Source organism: Myiozetetes cayanensis, unplaced genomic scaffold, assembly GCF_022539395.1.
Source record: "Myiozetetes cayanensis isolate MyiCay16 unplaced genomic scaffold, myiCay2020 scf1, whole genome shotgun sequence".
Taxonomy (NCBI): Eukaryota; Metazoa; Chordata; class Aves; order Passeriformes; family Tyrannidae; genus Myiozetetes; species Myiozetetes cayanensis.
The window spans coordinates 32,267,734-32,284,607 of record NW_026086604.1 but is presented as its reverse complement, the minus strand read 5'-3'; the positions used below and the strand labels follow the sequence as shown (position 1 = coordinate 32,284,607).

The following is a 16,874-nucleotide window of genomic DNA, read 5'->3' as shown; positions in this document are numbered from 1 at the left end:
GTGTGTACACATGGATAGACACAGGTGCACAGATGACAACTTCTATTCATTTCACACACTCCCTTCAAAGTTTGTCCTTCAGCTGAAATCTGGAAACTGGCAAATCACAGCAACTCAGGTGTCAGTCTACTAGTGTTTGCAGAAGTTAGGCAATGCAGTGTAGAGCTAATTATAGGTAACATGATACATGAACTATTAGGTGTACTTTGTATGACTTTTTGTTCCAAAATCAAGCACCATGACCAGAGATCTTCCCCTAGAGAGGTTTCTTTAAACTTTAATAAAAATTTACAGCCTTTTCCCAAGCCCACAACTGTAAGGAATGAGAAAGCTGTAGACTAACACAGTAAATCAAATCTGAGTGCCTTTTCCCCTAAAGCTGTAGCAGACTTTTTTCAAAAGCTCTGTTTGAGTACACAATGAATTTTGGACATACTAATGCAACTACACCATTATTACCGTATTTTTTCTATTTTAATTTTCTGGACCTGTTTAATTGTCCCCTGCGTAAAATGTGAACTTGAACTTGTAAGTTGATTTTTTTAGCAGCGCAGCAAAGACAAGATGTGAAAATGCCCATCCCCAAAACATCTGTGTAAACAACCTCACTGATGCCATGCTTGGTCCTGTATATTTAAGGGTTATAAATGATGGTTATACATGATTATGCACAAAACATGCTTTGCTACACTTTACTCAGAGTTCTTTCTGTGCTGTGTTGCAGTTACACCAAATGCTCGCAGAGATGGGAGAGCTGGAGAATACCTACATTATTTACACTGCTGACCATGGTTACCATATCGGGCAGTTCGGACTGGTCAAGGGGAAGTCAATGCCGTATGACTTTGATATTCGAGTTCCTTTCTTTATTCGTGGCCCAAGTGTAGAGCCGGGATCAGTGTACGTTCTCTTGTGTCTCTAAGCACAGCTGTTGAGCCTGATGTAAAATATTTCTAAGAGCATGTAATTATCACTCTGTCTAGCTTAATTTCATAAAGGATGCCCTATTATTTCAAAGCAATGAGTCTCATAAAGAGGCAGGTCCTTCACTTTGCATATTATGAATAAGTTATAAAGGAGATGAGAAAATTGTGTAATGCACAGTCATGTAGTGTTAGACTCTGGGTTTTGCTTTTAAAAACTATGTGTTCATCTTTACTGCTCACCCTATGGTTTATCAGAATGAATGGCATCATGCCCTCATTGTCAATGAGATAAGAGCAGTATGGCTGCTGCACCTCCTTGTTTTATTTTGCTAAGCTTTTTCTTTGTGATGACAGTCTGCAGTACTGGCCTATCATTTGGAGTTGTAGACTTCAAAGGAGGTTTTCTAAACTTAGCACTTGTGTAGAGCTTTACATCTTCAAAGTCTTGATAAGCATTAATTACCATTCTATTTCCAAGAGAATGTGAAGACTTACATATCAAACACATGGCAACTATGACCTTTTCTGTTGATTTGCAGAGTGCCTCAGATAGTTCTGAATATTGATCTTGCTCCAACAATTCTGGATATAGCAGGACTTGACACACCTCCAGATATGGATGGCAAATCTGTCCTAAAGCTTCTGGACTTGGAGAGACCAGGAAACAGGTGAGTCCCAACATTGTTTTTAGCCAGTTCAGAAGCAAACACCCAAGTAAATCAAAAACTGAGTGGAAAAAGGGATTCTGTGACTATGAGCTGTGTCATGGCAACAACCCATTTGAAGAGTCTCTTAAACAGCACATCTATAAAATTGCAAGTATATATGTAAGTGGAGTGTTGTTTTTTCAAAAATAATTTTGTTAATACTAGCAGTGCTATACATAAGTGCCAGCAGTAAACATTATTATTTTACTTTCAGGTTTCGAACAAACAAGAAGACCAAAATTTGGCGTGACACATTTCTGGTGGAAAGAGGGTAATTATTAGGGGTGAGAGAGTTTTGGGAGAGCATGCCTGCTGGGAACACTCTCTTGTACATGCTTTCCTTTCTGGTCCCTCCTCTTCCTTTTTATCGTCAGAGAAGTGGTAAAGTTTGCAAGCAAACTGACAGGCCTGACATGTTTCCTAGTTTCCTACCACTACCTTTGCAAGGGGCTGTACTCCCAAATCCCTACCTCCAAAGAAATTTGAAAGCATGCTTTTCTGGTGACTCTCCTAGCTCCTTTCCTTAACATTGTGCTTGTACCCACTGATGCCATCATCTGATTTATTTTCTTACCAAATCTCTGTTTCAAATCCAGCTGCGCAGAATTCTTATATCAATTGATTTTGTATTTTCCGTCACAGACTGGAAGCATTCCTCCTTTTTGTTACAGCTAAGAAAAGAGATTTGTGACTGTAACTGCTCCTCTTTTCACTGATACCTACTTAGATCCTCTCACCTTGCCAGTTGTTGCTGTGAAAATTTTCTCTGGGTAAAAATTTTACAGCAATTACCTTTTGGCACTTTATGACTTTACAGATTGTGGAAATCTTGTTTGATGTATTACAAAACGGTGCACATAAGACACATTATAATATATAAAGTACAGTCAAACTAGTGCTGAGTATGGAAGTCCTGTTGTGTCTTCAGCTGGGTTTTTCAGCCAGGCAAGTACTGTTTCAGAGAGTTTTGCCTTGTGAAAAAAACTGCATTGATGTATGAATGGTGATGAACGGTACAGTGTGACATATTTTAACAACCCTTGTTTCTCTTTGGGCAATTTTCAGTCAATCACTTGAACCTTTTTTTCAGTACGTGACCTTCATCAAAGGTCAATAACAGAAACGTGACGATTTTTCCCATGAGTAGACAGTAAACCTTCAAGTAGCTTTGCTTTTCAAGTTATATTCATCATCTTAAGAGTTTAGAAGAATGTATCTAAAATGTTCAACTTTTTTATTTCATAAGCAAATTTCTACGCAAGAAGGAGGAATCCAGCAAAAACAATCAGCAGTCTAATCAACTACCAAAATATGAGAGAGTCAAAGAATTATGCCAACAAGCAAGATACCAGACAGCCTGTGAACAACCAGGACAGGTAAGCAACAAGTAAATTCAGTCTTCCAAGAGCCATAGGGAAATACGTATTTTACACTATGGAACAAAAGAATTTGAAGAATATGGCATTTGAAAGATAACTAAGGGATCATTGTTGTGAATATCAGAGCAAAAAAAAAAAAAAAGTTGCTTCAAGCAGTGATCCTATGTAAGGTTTTGAAGGACTGTCCCTTAGTTCACTGTCTCAGTACAGGTCTTATGGTACAACTCACATGCTCAATTATGATATGAAATGACTACTTTTTATTTGATTCAGTGTATGACTAAATATGCAATAAAACTCAGTGATAACTATGTGAGTAAGGGAAAGATAGCTTTTTGAGCAATGAAAGCTTGTAATTCCTGGGCTAGTTCAGAATTACTGAAGCAAGCTGGTTAGTACGAAGGTTGCACGTGATTTCATTTGCTGGGATGAACAACACACTTAGTAATGCTTTTTTATTTATTGAAACACCTTTAACAGGAGGGTCCCCTTGCTCAGAAATGCTCACTGTTTCAGGTCACTGTAAGGATTCGGGCAGCGAAAGCCATACCCAAGCATTACTTTTCCTTCTTGTAGCCTTATTTATTTCAGTATAATGCCTGACTCTGATACAAAGGCCTAATTACCTGCTCATAAAACCAGAAGTTACTGCACCACTGACTACTATGCTTACACCTTAAGCTCTGTAGTGCATATAGAAGGAGAGAGCTAAATTAAGAAATAGTGAGTCTGACTCCAAATTCTCTTCAATCCATTTAGAATTAATGCTATACCAATGGAAACATATAATGATGAATTTACTGGGTAGATAATGTAAGGGATCTGTATGCCTTCTCATTGACACCACCTCCAACCATGCTGGAGCACATGCTGGGGGCCCCAGGCAATGCCTTGTGCCTGCCTTGCTGTCCTCCTGCTCCATCCCCATCCCCACACACCTCCCCAGAGAAGTGTGAGGTGATTTCTCCCAGGCAGGCACTTGCACTTTTCCCTCAGATGTTTGCTCAGACCACTGCAGCCAGCCACAGACCTGGCGCTGAAATATCAGTAGGCTGTTTGGAAGGAGGGCATAAAGCTTTCACTGTGCTCTGCTCCCCTCCGCAGCCACCCGTGGTGCTTCGCCCAGGGCAGGTAGAGCTCTGCACAGCAAACCGGAGGGCTGAGAGAAATGTTCCGTCCCTACCTTCCCCCTTCTCGTTCATTAGAGTGTTACAGTAAGTCTTGGTTAATCAGATTGGACTGGATTAGTGTTTTGGCTGGCACATCCTTGGTCAGGTCCTCTGTCACAGCTCTCACCTCACACATGCTGCTTAAGCGCAGCCACTTTTGAAGGCATATACACAATATTGCCGTCTCACCCAAGGGCAAAGTTTTCAGAAGTTCAAGCACTGCCATTGTAAACATAGATTAAATTTGAAAATCTGAACGTTTTATAAAAACTAAAGGAGATCAATGAAGTCATTTAGACTGTTAGACGCTAAAATGTTTAGTTTTAAAGTACCAAAATATTTTCTTTGCAATTATTCCTTATATTTATTACCTCTCATGCCAAAATGCAGGTTTGGAATGACTTTACTTTTCCACATGTGAAGAGAAAAGGTTAAGTGGTCCTGACCAGATATCACACCTGAAGCAGTAGGAAACACTGCTCACAGCCCTGTTCTCAGCCCAGGGCAGTAGACCATCCCATATTTGTCAATCTCATTTGATCAAAAGGTGAAGAAAGAGGGGCTTGAGTTATCAGGGAGGCTATGAGAGCAATAGTGTTTGATAGCAGGTCTCCCACCTACAAACTCCCATCAAGGTCTTTTAAGCGCAGAAGGTATGTTGGCTCCACAGAGCCAGCAGCCATCCCTCACAGCTGAATAAAGGACAGGGCTAAACTGACCTCTTTAAGACGAATTTAAGACCTAAGCATTGGAGCATATAAACTCTTTTTCAAAAACAAAGAGATAAAACTTGTCCCTGGTACTTCTAACATCCTGAACTCTTCTCTAGGGATGCTGAAGTTAAACGTGCCTACTGAAACCTTTCATCAGACAGAGCACCACGAAGGGGCTCGTCCTCGTCCTCTGTGCTCGTTCAGGCCCTAGTGCACAACCCACTCCTCTCAGCCCATTTGCCCTCACACCAGCCTTGAGAAGCAAGGGCAGCTCCTCTGTCAGGGATGGACTATTTGAGGTGGTCACAGGGAAGTCAGCATAGAACACTAAGGGTGTGCAAAACTGAAATACATGTGCTTCAGTGAGGCACTGCAATGTGAAATAAGTGTCTGTGGGGTTTTTTCCATGTAGAAAAGGTCTTTAAACAATCAAAAGTTAGGAGGTCAAATAATTTTACTTTAGATAAAGTAAAGTAAATGGGTTCCAATGTGCACTTATGAAGGTTCCAATGTGCACTTGTGAGGTTCCTCCAGCAGATTTGCCTTAGTCATTTTGCACCTCTTGGAAAAGAGAAAGAAGAAATACTGTTATGTGGGACTTAACTTTGCTTTATCTTTAGAGGTTATTGTATTTAACTTCAATTATATAGGTGCATATATAGAAAAAAAATTTAATTACTATGGTTTATAATACTTCCTACATTTACTCTAATCAATTGCAGTTAATGTCAGTTAAATTAAAATTGCCTTCACAGAATGAGTGATTACTGCCAGAGTTTTAATGAAATTACTGGTCTGTTGGAAGTTGCTGCTAAATGTCTGAAACTAAGAATAAGCATTTGGGGAATTAATACACCGATGTACTGTCTAGTACATTTAGAGCTTGTTCTTAACTTAAATTTACTTAAGTCAATATTTAGTTTATTTGAAATGGAGAACACAATGAAGTGGAAAAAGAAAAAAATTAGTTTTTCCTGTATTAAAACAAGGTGTGATCCTGAGACCTGCTAGTTTCGAAATCTCCAAGGCTGTGGTACTCAGTATAATAGCTTCAGCTTATTTTCTATTAAAAAAAAAAAAAAGAAGAACCTGGCATAGTAAAGGTAATTTTTAAATTAAATTTTTCAATGTCCAATGTCTATCCAAAAGTAGATAAACCTAAAAAATGGAGGGGGGAAAGGGAAAATGTTGAACATCTGTATCATATAATTATAAATTACTTTCACCATGTTTTTTTAATGTATTTAAATTTGTTAGCACCACTGACAGATTGCAGCACTTTCAATGTAGAGCACTGTCCCCTTGTTATTTTTTCATAATCCCCTTTATGGGAGGACAGTTTCCAAAAGTTCAATCACCTTCTTGAGAACACATCAGAATTGAGATGTGTGTTGGATATGTTCGCTTTTTGAGTTATGTTCAGGCAGTCATTAACTTGGGTCAGCAGTGAGCCCTTGCCAAGCAGAGGAGCACGCCTGCTGAGCTGCACTAGCAAGAGCACTGCTAACAGGTCATGGGAAGTGAGCCCTTGCCCCTCCTTGGTGCCTGTGAGCTGCAGCTGGAGTGCTGCATTTGGTTTGGGACCTCCATGAGCAGAGGGACTTGGGTAAGCTGGAGCAAGTCCAGTGGAGGACCCCTGAGATGGTGAGGAAGTACTGGGGAGTGGAACTGAATGCAAAGGGGAAATCTAATTGTTTCCTTCGGCTAACTAATGGCTAACTAGAGAGAAGACAGACCCTGGCACTTCTTGAAGGTGCACAGCAAAATGGTCATCAGCAAGAGACAAATTGCAGCAAGGGGAAGCCTGACGAGATGCATGGAAAAAAAAGTGTTACCATAAGCATAATTAAGAACCAAAGCCCAAAGAGGCTGTGGAAAGTCCATCCAGGGACACTTCCAAAACCTAATAATTTTGTTTATGCTTTGAGGAGGAGGATGAACCAAATGACCTCCAGATGTTCCTTCCAGCACATGCTCTCAATCTTTTACTTGCTTAGTATCTGGACTTGAAGATTTCATATTTTTTTCTTCCTCCTCAGCTTCACAACTTGGGAAGTGCCATTAATTTTGTCCATCCTGTAAGTGAGTTATGGGTCATCTGCTCATATCATATTTGGATATAGACTAGATTTTAGCTCCCACCCTGACCTGGTTGTTGACCTTTGCTCACCCAAAGCACAGGCAGTCCCATCACACCCAGGCCAGGTTCACTCGTGGGTGAAGGGAGCAGCAGTGAATGGGCTCTCTGCTCAGCTTCAGGGCTTGGAGAAGGGTAAAAGTTTCCTTTGCAGTCCGTTCCCATTGCAGAGAATGCTCAAGAAATTATGGGGGGAGTGGGAGGTTTCCTTCATAGTTTATGTGCCAAATTTGTCACCAGTTTACATGGTGTAACTTACTGAGGTCATCTAACTGAGCCTAGTTAGTTTAGCAGTGGATATTGATGGGTTTAACACTTAAATGGCTTGCAGGATATTTTTATATTTACCCTCTCAGCTTTACTGTAATAGGGTACGCAGTGCAGAAATATCGATTCATCTGCAGCATTGCTATCTCTGCTATTGTTTTAAAATGGGAAACAATTAGTGTGAACTTATAGCTAAAGCTTTGTTAGTTTTCCAATAGAGCAGAAATCATAGCATGCGAACAAATGTTTCTCTGGATTAATACGACCTTATCGTGACACAAATCTCTTCTCAGATTTCCACTGGAATAACCTGAGATGAGAATATATGTTAGTTCAGGAGGTTTAGAGGCAAACTGCTCTTAAATTCTCTGGCAGGTTATTTTTGTTGAACTCACTCCATCTTCTCACCCATGAAATTTTTCTGGATACTTAGCAAATATCAAATAAAACCATGTTAACTGTGTTTTCATTTATACTTTTTCTTTCTCTCTTCCCTTACCTAAATGTGTAATTAAGGAGCTGAATTAATTCATAAGTATTTTTTCTTTTTCCCTCTACCAGTCTGAGTCATGGGAATTTTCCTGAGGCATAATTTTGACTTCTGGGACTTAACACTCCTTCCCAGATCATAGTTACCTTTTGAGGTCTTGTGACCGATAGGCTGTTTCCGCTGTACTACTCGATCCATTATTTATAATCAGTATCAAATCCATAGCCAAACATGCATTTTTATCATCTTAGAAAAATCACACAAACCACAACCTTATTCTAAAATTTTCCCGGGGGGAAGAAACGAACCATCCTCCCAAAGTAAGGACCGTGAAGCATTGTGTGTAAAATTTCAGCTCTTAGGTTGGATGACTCAGCAACGAAACCCAGACACAGGTCTGTTTGTTTTATGGGCATACATCTCCTACCATCTGCTCCACACTACCTGCCAGTTTGTGAACAGCAAACGTCTGAAACTTGTAAAGATCTGTGGTCTGGTGCCAGCACCAGTGAGCACTGACAGTGGACAGAACAGAAAAATGCATCGTGCTGCCCATGTTGGTATGACACATACACCCATGAACTCAAACTGTGCTAGACAGGTATATAATGTTGTAGCAGCTGCACCCTCCAAGAGCTCCTTCTTCGTGCACCTCAGCTTTGGAGATGCATAATAGTGTGTTTCCTCCTGAGGAACTGTATTCCAAAACTACCCTGAGGAAATAATGTTTTGTTTGGAGAAAATGCCTGAAAACTGTACAGTGAGACTGTAGTTAGATTAGGTCTCAATGTATTTTACAGTGATCTGAGGCTTTACAGGTAGTCACTGGGGACATGTTGCTGAATCCAAACATCAGCCTTGCGGTAAATGTGCAAGGTTCTCCTGGCTCTGATCCAAAGAGCATGTTATGCAGTCTGTACTCTTATTTCAAACATATTCTTCACCCTTTAAAAACCTAGCATAAGAATTTGATTTTTATTATAAAGATTCATATTTGTCACATTATCATATTAGCGTTCAGTCAAAAGCACGCCTATTTGTCATCCTAAAAGAACACTTGCCATCAATCAGCTTGCAGATAATATTATAAAGGAAATTAGAATGGGGCTTATTAGATATAGTCTGGTTTGGCTCAAGTATCTATGTTCTCATAAAAAAAATATCACAGACCATACATTTGTATAGGTCAGTTTTATGACCAGCTGCAGAGTATGAATAAAAACACATAAGCTGGTAAGAGCTGGCCAGAAGTGTCAGGTGGCTTACCAGCCACTGACAGCCAGACCCTAAGCACCACTAAAACCCAACTAAAATTATGATATGGCATATAAACATCACTCATGGATCCTCCTGGTTCCAGAACAACCTCCTGACGCTTGCAGAAGGCACTGGTGATCAACCTGTAGTACCAGAGCATTGATTCAAAGCTGGTTTGTCTTTGCCATCTGCCCATTGATACCATCTTTTCCTAGTAATAACTCAGCAGAGCATCTATATACAGGCTTAAGTGGAAGCATATGTGTTTGGGACCAGTTATGTTCTTAAAAGCGCATACCTCAGTGCTTTTGTGAACAGCTCTTCCTCACTTTAGACTCTGCAGAGCCATCCCTCATAGTTGAAAGAAACATGCCTGCAACTTAGTTGCTCAAGAATTCGTAGGAATTGCCAGAAATTATGATACCCCTAGTTAAAATACCACTCTGTTTATGAGTTGAAACCAAATATGAAGATAAGTTCCTTTATCTCTAAAAATAATCTTTCAAAGCATGGCATTTCATATTTCAGCCTAAATATTTCACATTTCAGCCTAAATATTTAAGTTTTTTATTAAACAGAGGTCAGCTATTTCCAGATTTGACAATTCTTCAAATTTAAGCAATTCTTAATCTGAAGTATCAGCTCTATTCTGGATGAAATCCAGAGATATTCTGGGAAGATCACTGGATTCACTGGTTTCATCTCTTTCAGTGCATGACTGTGTTTAGCATTTTCACCATCATCTTATCAGTGTTCTCTAACAAAAAGACTTTTTGGTAGAATGGCATCTTTTTTAAGAGATCAATTTTTTCGAACCTTTTTTTTTAAAGTAATTTTATGTTCTAAAAACATTTAGAGAGAAAACATAGCTTATGCAAGAATCATTTTTAGCGCTTTCTGTAGTACTCCTCTGAGGTTCTCTTTTTGCAGAGTTTCCATTTTAAATTAGGCAGTGAAATATTATATAAACTAAGTCCTCTGCAAATTAAACATATATAGTACAATTTAACAGATTATTATTGGTATTGCTATTTATAACTAAAAGACTAAATTTATCCTTTTCAGTGGGTTCTATCTGCTTGCACTTGAGAGTGGATGCTTTTGGATAACAGCAGAAGTCTGCTGATGTTGAGTTGTAACGACAGACAAGTTAATAGATTTGGTAGGGAATGCTATGGAGGTGAAATATTTCCTCTCTCAACCTAGGTACCTACACTTCTAGAGCTGACAAAGCAGTTCATGCATTTTTCATAACTAGAGAACTGCTATGACTGTGACACTTAAAATCAATCTTGTCCATACGTCAAGAATGCAAAATTGTGTAGTCTGCAAACTTCCCGGCAATTTTCTCTTTCCTCCTTTTCTTTACAGTGATTAATTCCTTCATTCTTTTTTTCCTCCAATTATGTCCCTGTGCGTTTAACTGAATGTATTTCTAAAGTCTGTCATACATTTCTGCCTATATTACATCAGTTCTTATAGGACAAACTACTTCCTTGTCTGTTGAACCACTGACCACTGCATTTTTCAGGAACACTTCTCAGAGGGTGAGGTTGTATATAAATAACCATCTTTGACTATATTCATGACAGCAGACTCTGGAGCATGATTCAATAGAAGGTGTTTCAGTTATGAGAGAGAGGTACAAAAATTGGGATCTGCCCTTACAGGCAGCATCAACTCAGTTCTAAAATGAAGGAGGAGATTTTTTTTCCCATAAAAATGCAGCAGTTTCAATTTCCCTTTAGCGAACCTGGCAAACTATCCCTGCTAAACAGCTGCACTCATGTGCAATGTTCAAGTACTGCTGAGATGTAACAACACAGACTGATATTTCCAGGGGTATTCAGGAGCCTTGGTCAGGACCAGGGCTCATGATTGCTCTGTGGGAATGCATAGAGGACACGACCTCAGCCCGTAAACATTTCTTAGTATTCAGGTCCGCTTCAGCAGAAATAAATTGCTAGCTACTCTGTACTGTTTACCAGAGCCAGCTAATTACAGGGCACCTTTCAGTATGCTGTGTGACATGACCACTTTGGATGGCACAGAGAAAGCAAAAGCAAGACAGTTCTGATTGCAGTAGCACAGCCCTGAACCAGACTCCCTTACCAGCATTATCACATCAAGCCCCCTGGCACTCCCCCAGATCTGGTTACTGCTAATGGAAGAAAATGGTACACATACACAGCCCGTGGTGGTATTTTCATCTGAACTGTTTTCAAATTTAGAGCATTCCTTTCGAAACAGGAAAACAGGGAAATGAGATCTTGAGGACATGTTTAAATTCATGAAGTCTTCATTTTTCAGGCCTTATCTTAACATTCCCTAGGCTGAGCAATAATACTCAAAGTCAGTCATACATTACAGAAATGAAAAAGCACCTGTAAAAATATTGCTGCTGTGTTATATTTCCTGTTGCATGTTTTTCAGGGTTTCATAGCTTTGTGATAAAATCTGACAAGGTATTTAACACTGACGAGTCTACTGCAAATACTAGGTGTTTACATTTCATAGAAACCCTTAGCTTGCCTACTGTTGAGACACCTTCCATGAATTGTCTAATTCATTTCCCCTCTATATAAGGGGGCAGCAATTGTCTCAAAGCTATCACAGTCTATTAACTACACAAAGTTGACTTAAAGTCCTGTCTAAGTAGCTCTTTACAGTGCAGTGCATCACAGTGTCTTATGCTGAATGTATAGTTTTATGCCTTAATTATAATTAGTAGTGAATTAGGCTTACTTAGTTTGAAGGCTGTGGCATAACTGATTAATACCAGGAAATTGACACCTCAGGTAGTTACAAAGTCAAGTGGTGTTGTCTTGCTTATGTAGCTCTATGTTGCAACAAGAGCCATGCCTTGTTTTGAACTGGACAAACCCAAAGTCCTTAGCTGCCCACTCCTTTTACACCTTTACCTCTCCTAAGTTGCCTCTGCAATTTGCAGGGAGCACTTTGGGGAGAGCTGGCAGCCAGCACACACAGATCCAGCCAAGGCTCCAAGTGCATAGGCAGAACAGACCCTGCTTGGTTCAGGATGGCTGTAAACTGGCAAAGCCCCTCTCAGTGGGGGTTAAGTCCCACTAGCTTTCAGGTGTGGGGTTTCAGGACTCAGGACACTAGTGTGGAAGCATTGAAGGTCTTCTTTCACCTGTGCTTCCCCTCTGAAGCTAAATTGAGGCAGAATGTAAACTGAAGGTGGGGAGCTGAGGTGAGAGGGAAATAGTTGTTGGAGGGTAGGTGATGAAATGAGATGAGAGAAGGAAAAGATGAGTCAATGACAGGGGAAAAGGCTGACACAGGTTGGGTTTCACAACATGATTAGTTTAGGTTTTTTAATTCTGAGTTAGTCTTCTTTTCTCCTGCTGAACTGAGAGTAAATCAGTGCAGGGTTTCTTAAATCAGCATGCAGCCCAAGTAAGGACTATCCCACATTCCTATGGCAACAATGAATTGTTAGATTGGCTTAGGTGTCTTGTGAAATATCACTGTAAGAAAAAAGATAAACATGGGGAAAATAAATCATATACAAATAAAAATTTAATGAAGACATATTTAGTTTGTGTATAAGCCAGTGTTGTTTTTTTTTTAGTTGATGGAGAAATGGTGATCCAGAAACCAAACCTAATGTTCCTGGACTTCAAAGAATAGTTTGGTATTCATAGCGGGAAGGAAGGTAGGAAACAGGGGAAGGGAAAGGGCAGTGCATTCAGTCACAATCTTCTTTTAGGTCCATTAATGCATTTTATAGATCTAAAGATGAGCAGAAGGACCATTACAACTTACTGCATAATGCATGCTCAGTGCCTGATTACGCTGGCATGGGCAGGGATTCAGGAAAGTTAGACTGAAAATTCCATCTTAGAACTCTACAGCATCTTTATAATGACACTTTTTAAAGTAAAATTAAAAAAATTTAAAAAAAAAAAAGAGGAAATGAATCACATTTAATTTCTGTTTTGAATAGAGAACCATTATTGGTTTGTACTAGACACAGAGAGTCTTGTTTCACTCTTAGTCATAATATTGTTAAAAATGATCTAAATGGTTATTGAAGCCACTCCTAGAACCTCTTGCTGTAATTAATGCTAGACAAAGAGAATACTTATTCTACTTTAAAATGGTGCTTTTGAGACTCATTAAAGACTGCCATATGTTTATAACTGTAACATGTACCCAATAAACACAGGAAATACAGTGGTGCAGTCAGCTCTTATCCTGTAACAATCATCTCTTGCTGTGGTAGGAAGAGTGCACATGCTATTGCAGAATAAACTCTGCAAAACTTTACGGCTCCTGGACACTTTTACTTGTACAAAGTCACGTTGTCACTTGTAGGTGTATGTTTACACTTCAAGTCTGGGCATGAGTGTAATTTCTCAGGCAGCCATAGACTTGGTCAAGTTGATGTCCTTTTACACATGGCTTACTGTTCTGAGATCAGTCATGCCAATCCACAGGCAAGATCTCTGCGTGGAATCTATCTTTTAACTCAGCCCACATGTTAGGCCAGGGAGTGCTCTCATCGTGCTGTGGTGCAGACCCACGTCAGCTCATCCCTCAGGTTATCAGGTCAGTAAATCTTCCTGAAGGCTTAGTTTTCTTTCTTCATTCTTCAGTCAGCATGACAGCATCCCCAAAACAGTCCAGAGCAGCCATTAGTTAATGGAACTTACCGAAATGTGTATGCTCTGATATCAGTGCCCATTTCAAAAATTAAGTTGGGGACTCCATTAGGACCAGCAGCATCTAACTGTCTTGTTATTATTAATGAGGCAAGAGAAAGCTATTTATGATATTCAGTGCTGGGAAACAAAAAAAGGGCACATTATAGGAAACTTCACTGAAATTGCAGCTAAAAGGTTCCAGATATCAATAGTGTTATTGAGTTTTGTTCTTTACAATATCCAGCCAAACTTAATTGCTTTGTATGCAAACTCTGGTCGTTGTGGCTTAGGATGCAAAAAGTGAACTAAACTCACTGGGTCATAGTCATTTATGGTTGTATCAAAATTATAAATAAACACTGCTATTTCTAGTTCTCCCTATTGTTATTCAGACTACTACTGACTCAAAATCTTCACTGGCTTCTTAGTTTGTGTAGTGTATTTCGAGTACCCTATATGTCAAGCTTTGGGCATGGGCAAAGGAGCCCTAATCTCTCAGCACCTATCCATATATTTTTTTTCATTTACATTTACCTTTTTTAAGACAGTGTCATGTGGAAAGGAAATTAAAGTCCCTGTTGCTTTTTAATTTGATATGTGAAGGTAAGTGGATCCACTGGAAAAATCCACCTGGAATCTTCCATCTGGTTCAGTGATGTTGATAATTAAGTCAGACAGATATTGTGCAGACAAACTGGAAAAAAACCTCTGTTTCCTCTCATTCTCCCACACTTGCTCTGATATTCAGCACACATACAATGCTTTTTACAGGTACTCCTTCTAGACTGCACCTTTTCCTCCCAAGTCTGGCACAAATCTCTAGACTTATATATTGAAAGGAGTTTATCCAAGATAATTTCTTGTTTACTGTCCCTGAGGTTCTTCCCCAAGCTTGCACCTGCTGGCTGTAGGGAGTGGTTTGTGTATTTTTCTATAGATTACATTTGCAATTTGTCCTTTTCTTTCCAAAGTATTCTCAACTGAACCAGTTCTTCTTCATCTGTGGGTTTTTTTTTATTTTTCCCTGAGTCATGTTAGAAATTCTGAGTCACAGAACAAAGAAAAAAAGTTTGGTTTTGTCAAACAAAAAGAAGAGGTGGTGAAAACAGCCCTGACAGTTGTACACCTTGGCTCAGAAAATTAAGATTTTTACTTGCTCTTTTCAGGTATGTGTTTAGTCTAGATACTCTTGATTTATATATCTTTTTTTTTTTTTTTGTCTGGTTTGTATTTTTTTAATGCAGATTTGCAGTGATTTCTTTCAAGCTTACGTTTGCCTAGCACGAGAAAGGTGTTGGGAAGAGTGCGAGTGAATTTCTGCCTTAAAATCTTTCCCTTCTCAATGTGTTATGTAAAGGACTGCTTAAATTTTTAAAGAAATTTACCTGTGTTGTTTTACAATCCACCTGAAAGCAGCAGGGATTTGGAAGGCTGCTGGGAAATCATCTCCATTTCTCCCTCTCACAGAAATGGCAGTGCACAGAGGATGCTTCTGGCAAACTTCGAATTCACAAGTGTAAGGTGCCTAGCGACATACTTGCCATCAGGAAGAGAACCCGCAGCATTCACTCCCGGGGATACAGTGGTAAAGACAAAGACTGCAACTGTGGAGATGCTGATTATCGAAACAGCAGGGCCCAGAGAAAAAATCAAAGACAGTTCTTGAGAAACCCTAACGCGCAAAGTAAGTGTTATTTATCTCTTGGGCTCTGAGGCAAAGAGCAGGGGAAATGGCTAGCAGAGGCGCTGTCCTACCAGTGTGCTCTTGCTTTCACCTCCATGTCTAATGAAGACATCTGTAGTTTGTAGTCAGGTTCTACATAATTGCCACTGTAATAAGTACCTAAAGAGATACTAAGCTTAAAGATAATGGGCTTAAACCATGGCAAGAGGTAAGACTACTCCCTAAAGGGACCTAAAGCTGGGAGAGACTTCTTATAAGGTTATGTAGTGACAGGACAAGGGGCAATGGCTTTTAACTGGAAAGGAGTAGGTTTGGATTAGCTATTCGGAAGAAATTCAATACTGCGAGGGTGATGAGGCACTGGAACAGGTTATCCAGAGAAGTCCTGGATACCCCCTTTCTGGAAGTGTTCAAGGCTGGGTTGGAAGGGTTTTGAGCAACCTGTCTAGTGTCAGGTGTTCCTGCCCTTGCTGGGGGGTTGGAACTAGATGGTCTTTTAGGTCCCTTCCAAGGCAAACCATTCTGTGATTCCAATTGTGACAATAATAACAATATTTGCCCTTTGGATCACAGTGAGGAACAGCCTTTAGGCTGCATTTGGTGGCGGCGGCGATGCTCTGGTGCCACCTCTCGCGCTGCTCAGACATAACAACCCGGTGGCATCCGCGGGCGGATCGGTGCCGTTCCTCGCCAAGGTGGCCAGTGCAAGTGTTTTCTTTCATCATCAGCGCTGAATTCACTCGCTGTTCAGTGACAACCCGCAAGACACCTTTACATTGTGGTGCTGGGGCTGGTCGCGGACTGCAACGCTGCTCGGCTCTCACTTCCCTGCACGTCCATAGCGGGATCCCCGCAGGGACACGAGTGAGATTGCAGTGTCCTCTAGTGGAGCATGGGCTGAAGGGAATGTACAAGAGGGGTTTAGGACGCGTTTGTTTCTGGTAATGATTTCTACAAAAGAAGGCTGTTTAAAGAAGCCACAATTTTAAATAGAGCAAGTATTTTCTTCTCTCTGCCAAGCAATGAAAGGGAAGTTCTGTAGCTATAGCAGTAGAAGCAGACCCGGATTTCAGACTTGGTTCAAGAGCAGGCTGTATTCTCTTGCACTCTAATTAGAATACTAGACTGGTGAATAAAGTAAAGATGGGTCTTTAAAGCAAGAAGATAGTGAAGTCCTATGAGAAACAGAGAAGTTAGAAGATGCTGCACAGATGTCTATGAAATAAGAAAATAATTTCAGTATAATTAAAAATATTTCCTTATCTAGAGCTCCACTCTAGATGTGAACAAGAATCCCTAACATTCTTTTTACAATCAATAACAATATTGTCTGTCTTAAGCTGTCTCATTGTTCAGAATAAGTGCTGCCCTGATACAATTTCTTCCATTTGTTTAATATGATCTAAGGAACCTCACAATGTGTGCAAGCAGACCTCTGCTGGAAACTCTACATGCCACAGGCTACCAGTGTGATT

At 40.0% G+C, this 16,874-nt stretch overlaps 1 protein-coding gene across 5 annotated transcripts in view; it reads left to right on the top strand.

Annotated features, from left to right (window-relative positions):
- SULF1 (sulfatase 1) overlaps positions 1–16,874 on the top strand; it is a 118,241-nt gene that overhangs the window by 86,761 nt on the left and 14,606 nt on the right. For all 5 annotated transcript variants that reach the window (XM_050318917.1, XM_050318892.1, XM_050318898.1 and 2 more), the window contains 5 exons: positions 725–900; positions 1,466–1,594; positions 1,848–1,904; positions 2,880–3,009; positions 15,183–15,399. In XM_050318917.1, the coding sequence (XP_050174874.1) occupies positions 725–900; positions 1,466–1,594; positions 1,848–1,904; positions 2,880–3,009; positions 15,183–15,399 (709 nt within the window). The remainder of the gene's footprint in view (positions 1–724; positions 901–1,465; positions 1,595–1,847; positions 1,905–2,879; positions 3,010–15,182; positions 15,400–16,874) is intronic.